Source organism: Lissotriton helveticus (genome assembly GCF_964261635.1).
Source record: "Lissotriton helveticus chromosome 1_1 unlocalized genomic scaffold, aLisHel1.1 SUPER_1_unloc_50, whole genome shotgun sequence".
In the NCBI taxonomy this organism is placed as follows: domain Eukaryota; kingdom Metazoa; phylum Chordata; class Amphibia; order Caudata; family Salamandridae; genus Lissotriton; species Lissotriton helveticus.
The window spans coordinates 304535-309679 of NW_027611693.1; the positions used below are offsets into that span (position 1 = coordinate 304535).

Here is a 5145-nt window from a genome sequence, read left to right on the forward strand (position 1 = left end):
GTCCATCGTCACCGCCGACAGAAAACACACAGATGCCCTTTCTGGAAGCAGAGCTTTAATCACAGCGGTTTGAGCAGCTCACTGATTTCATTCCTTACGCGTTTCGGCAACAGCCTTGGTCACAGTAGGAAAACAGTCTAAAAAGCAAAGTGCATTGTGTCCGCTCTTTTGTACTAAGAGTCACATGATGATATATAATGGCGAAATATTACATTAGCTATATATATATTTTACTACAAGCTTGTTTGAGGGAATCGATTTGATATAGCTTCATTCTCATATATATATATATATATATATATGAGAATGAAGCTATATAAAGAGAATGAAGCTATATCAAATCAATACCTTTAAACAAGCTAGTAGTAAAATACATATTTAGTTAAAAACATTTAGTTTTTTTTCAATGTGAAGCATAAACTGAAACTCTGGAATACAAAACAAAGAGTTCCAAGATGTTCGGAATTACAATGGTAGGATCAATAATGACCAACAAAAAGTTATCAGTGTCTCATTTAATTACCCCACATATTATAACTTAATTTACATAAGATTTATGGATGAAACAAAGCAAGAATTCAGCACCTAGTATGGATGCAGGAGGGGCAAATACACAACACAACTTAGTTCCTCTTGCTATAACAGTTGGGAAAACTGTGTCAAAGTGAAATAAATTGCTTTAAATAAAAATGTATAATTAACATTTTCTGCAACCTGTGCAAAAATACTCATAAATGATGAAAATGAACCAGCCTAGACTTATACATTACACATGGGTCTAGTGCAGCTTTTCTCAAACTGTGGCTCGGGACCCACTGGTGAGTCTGAGCCGATAATTGGTAAGTCGCGAAAGTTCTGATCTATATGTAAGTCATATTTAAAATGATTAGCCCAGGTTGTGCACTAGTGCAAAAGTGCTGAACAATACACCTAAGATAAGTTTTAAAACAAACATTTACAAGTATTCGCAAGAAAAATTCTAGGTACACCTTCCAGTATTAGTTGCTGCAGGTATTTTACTTCACAAAGCCATTTCAAAACAGACTGTGATCACTATACATGATAGACAACCATTCGACATGTGTATGACTTTGTCATAAATTGAGAAATATATATGTGACCAAACTACTAGAGCTGCCGATTTTGGTTCTGGGGAACATGGTTTGTGTCCTGGTGTCGACTCAAGGTCCTCTAATTCTGGGCAAATTACTTAATCTTCCGTGTTTATGATAAAACTAATCTGACCTTCTGTAGTGTAATCTGGTGCTCATGTCAAGTGCTCCAATGCACTTGGGCCGTGTTCACACAAGACAAAACTATAAAATATACACATATATATGGAGTCTAACTGCATCACAAAGCCTCATTTTAACACAAAACTAGCTATTAGGTCTTACCCCATACTCTGCCGCCAAAGGGGTTTCTCAAATTTCCTAAAATCATTGGTATCAACCCCAACATTTTCAGAAGCCTTACAATTTTAGTGTATGGATGCCACAGGCCAGCACCCCACTTGGAATAGTGTTCCAGCTTCAGACTCCAGTGCAGTTCACCGTCTATGGGAAGATCATTATCTTGGCCACAGTCCGATATTGAAGGGCTAGGTCAAGGTCATGACATTTAGAAACAATCCATTAAAGCTAGGTGGGTCGCCAAAGTTTGTGGTATAAAAACGGTTGGGAAGCAGTGGTTTTACTGGATGATAATCTGGTCTCTAAATATAGAATTGATCATAAGAAAAACTGGCTCAGATCACTTTTAAAAGTGTATGGGTCCAATGCACTAAGAGGCAGGTCACAAACAGTGGTTTCAAATTACAAACCAATATTTTGCAATTTGTTTATGATTTAATATCTTATGATAAGATTTCTGAGTGGAAATACAATGGGGCCCAAGGGGACAACTTTTCAAATCTGTTACCACTTCCCCTGAGGTCTGGGCAACTGATCAATGGCTTGCGACTAAAATGGCAGTCATAAACTATTGATACATATCATTTTGATTCAGAATGGATCGCAAAACCAATTTTGAGAATCAGAAAACAATTCCAACTTGTAAAATGGGTTTAATATATTGCACAAGTGGTGTGACTTTGTGATTAACGGATTTACACATGTTTGGAAAGCTGGGCCCCTATTTGCGAACATTTTTGTCAGTATTGCTTAATAAAACAAAAAGGGATGAAATGAATTGCATGTTTATGGTCTTAATCCTGGTTAGCTAGGACAATAATTGGTGCCTCAACAAAAGAACCCAAATAGTATCAATCTATTACTGAACAAACAATTGTCGCAAACATTCAACAGTGTGTGAAGAAAAACTTTATCAAACTCAATTGGAATACCGTCAGGCCCACGAGTTGGCCACTAGTCAGGAACACAGAGATTAAACTGTCTGTTGTCAGCATGCTAGTACTTGGAGAAGTTTTGTTTTTTGAACGTAATTTATTTTTCCTGATTTACAAGTTTTTTCTGTGCGCACAGTAACCATTTTATGTTCACGCCACTATTGTGAACAACCATTATTGGTCTCTCTTCTCCAACCAAGATGTAACAGCTCAATGCATAGCCGCTCAGTCATCTGCTACTTGTCAGCATGGGATTGATTTCTTCAAATGATCCTGCTCTCTGAATGTTTAGTATGGAAATGCATTGTTTTTTTTCTCAATTAACTTACTGAGTTCCAATAAATCCCTTGTGTCCGGACGATGAGGCTTTAAGACGGAAAATAATTGGGCAGACTTTATTACTCTGAGCTATGACTTTTACTTTCACTCGGAATAGCTACTAAATTGCTTTAAGAGTTTAATGTACCTTGTACTATATTCTTGTGCTCTCTTACAGGCATTTGTATTCTGGTCCAGTTTTCTTGCACGTTGCTTTTAATGTGTTGTTTCTTCTTTTTATCCTTGGACTGAAAAGTAGTTGTTCATCCTTTGCATTTTGTGACATGCCTCTGCAAGCGTAGAGCTACAGTTTGGTCTTGGTTATTGTTTTTTCTTCAGTGTAGGCTCTTTCGCAGTATAAAACAGTAGTTTTTTCACAGACGTATTTCCAGTTTTCAGGGCACTGATAAGGTACTTCGCTCGCATGGGCTCTTTCATGTAGTCAGACTGAAACTTTTGTGGCACTCAGAAAAGAGGCACAATTTAAGCCCAGTATGGCTTCTCTCATGCACAGAGAGAATGGATTGACAACATAAGCTTTTCTGACTATCAGGGCTCTGATAGCATTTCTGTCCAGTGTGTTTTCCCTCATGCAGAGTGAGGTTGCCTTTCTGACTGAAGCTTTTCTGGCATTCAGAGCACTTATAAGCTTTTTCCCCAGAGTGTTTCCTTTTATGGCAAATGAGATTCACTCTCTGAATGAAGCTGTTCCAACAATCACAACACTTTTAAGGTTTTTCCCCGGTGTGAGTTCTCTCATGTCAAGCAAGCCAACCTTTAACACTAAAGCACATCTGGCATTCAGAGCAGTGGTATGGTTTCTTCCACAGCGTGGGTTCTCTCATGTTCAGTTAGACTGACTTTAAACCTGAAATGTTTTTGACATTCAGAGCACTGATAAGGTTTCTGTCCATTGTGTTGTCTCTCATGTAGAATGAGACTGCCTTTCTGAAGGAAGCTTTTCTGGCATTCAGAGCACTTATAAGGTTTTTCCCCAGTGTGTTTTCTTTCATGGTAAGTGAGACTGACTCTATGACTGAAGCTTTTCTGGCATTCACAACACTTATAAGGTTTTTCCCCAGTGTGAGTTCTCTCATGTTCAGTAAGGCTACCTTTAATGCTGAAGCTTCTCTGGCATTCAGAGCATTGGTATGGTTTTTCCCCAGTGTGAGTTCTTTCATGTTGAGCAAGGCAAACTTTAAGCCTGAAGCTTTTCTGGCACTCAGAGCACTGATAAGGTTTCTGTCCAGTGTGTTTTGTCTCATGTTGAGTTAGACTGCCTTTCTGACGGAAGGTTTTCTGGCATTCAGAGCACTTATAAGGTTTTTCCCCAGTGTGAGTTCTCTCATGTCGAGTGAGAGTGTCTTTAAGTTTGAAGCTTTTCTGGCATTCAGGGCACTGATAAGGTTTCTGCATACTGTGTTGTCTCTCATGTCGAGTGAGACTGATTATCTGACTGAAGCTTTTCTGGCATTCAGAACACTTATAAGGTTTTTCATCAGTGTGAGTTCTCTCATGTTGAGTAAGGTGCGCTTTAACACTGAAGCTTCTCTGGCATTCAGAGCACTGGTAAGGTTTTTCCCCAGTGTGAGTTCTCTCATGTCGAGTGAGAGTGTCTTTAAGTTTGAAGCTTTTCTGGCATTCAGGGCACTGATAAGGTTTCTGCATACTGTGTTGTCTCTCATGTCGAGTGAGACTGAATATCTGACTGAAGCTTTTCTGGCATTCAGAACACTTATAAGGTTTTTCATCAGTGTGAGTTCTCTCATGTTGAGTAAGGTGCGCTTTAACACTGAAGCTTCTCTGGCATTCAGAGCACTGGTATGGTTTTTCCCCAGTGTGAGTTCTCTCATGTCGAGTGAGACTGCATCTCTGACTGAAGCTTTTCTGGCATTCAGAGCACTGATAAGGTTTTTCCCCAGTGTGTATTCTCTCATGTTTAATGAGACTGACTTTCTTACTGAAGCTTTTGTGGCATTCAGAGCACTGATAAGGTTTTTCCCCAGTGTGTATTCTCTCATGGTTAATGAGACTGCCTTTCCTATTGAAGCTTTTGTGGCATTCAGAGCACCCATAGGGTTTCGCCCCAGTGTGAGTTCTCTTGTGTTCAGTGAGACTGCGTTTGTGCCTGAAAGTTCTCTTGCATTCAGAGCACTGGTATGGTTTTTGCCCCTCATGTGTTCTCTCATGCTGAGTGAGAGAATTCATAACAAACACGGTTCAGGTAATCTGAGAACTGTAAAGGTTTCCCCCTATTTGTGCTCTTGCATGTTAAGAAAGGTTTTTTACAAATAAAGCTTTTTTGACATTCAGATTAGTTAAAGGATTTATCCAGTATTAATTCTCTTTAGTGAATCAGATTTCTGCCAAAAGAGTTTCTGACATTTAGAGTAATTGTAAGGTTTTTCCTTAGTGTATACTATCTTGGCGAGAAAATGTCATCCTCACATTTTGAGCACTTAAAAGATTTCTTTCTTGGG

General features: G+C 38.9%; 1 protein-coding gene across 1 annotated transcript; it reads right to left on the reverse strand.

Annotated features, from left to right (window-relative positions):
- Positions 1–506: 506 nt before the first annotated feature.
- On the reverse strand, positions 507–4899 carry LOC144806175 (uncharacterized). Its single transcript, XM_078672595.1, has one exon. The coding sequence runs from the start codon at positions 4871–4873 to the stop codon at positions 3467–3469; it is 1407 nt and encodes a 468-aa protein (XP_078528721.1). The 5' UTR covers positions 4874–4899; the 3' UTR covers positions 507–3466.
- Between the last annotated feature and the right edge of the window lie 246 nt (positions 4900–5145).

Coding starts and splice junctions, on each gene's coding strand:
- LOC144806175 (XM_078672595.1), bottom strand. CDS start 4,873: ATGAATTCTCTCACTCAGCATGAGAGAACACATGAGGGGCAAAAACCA.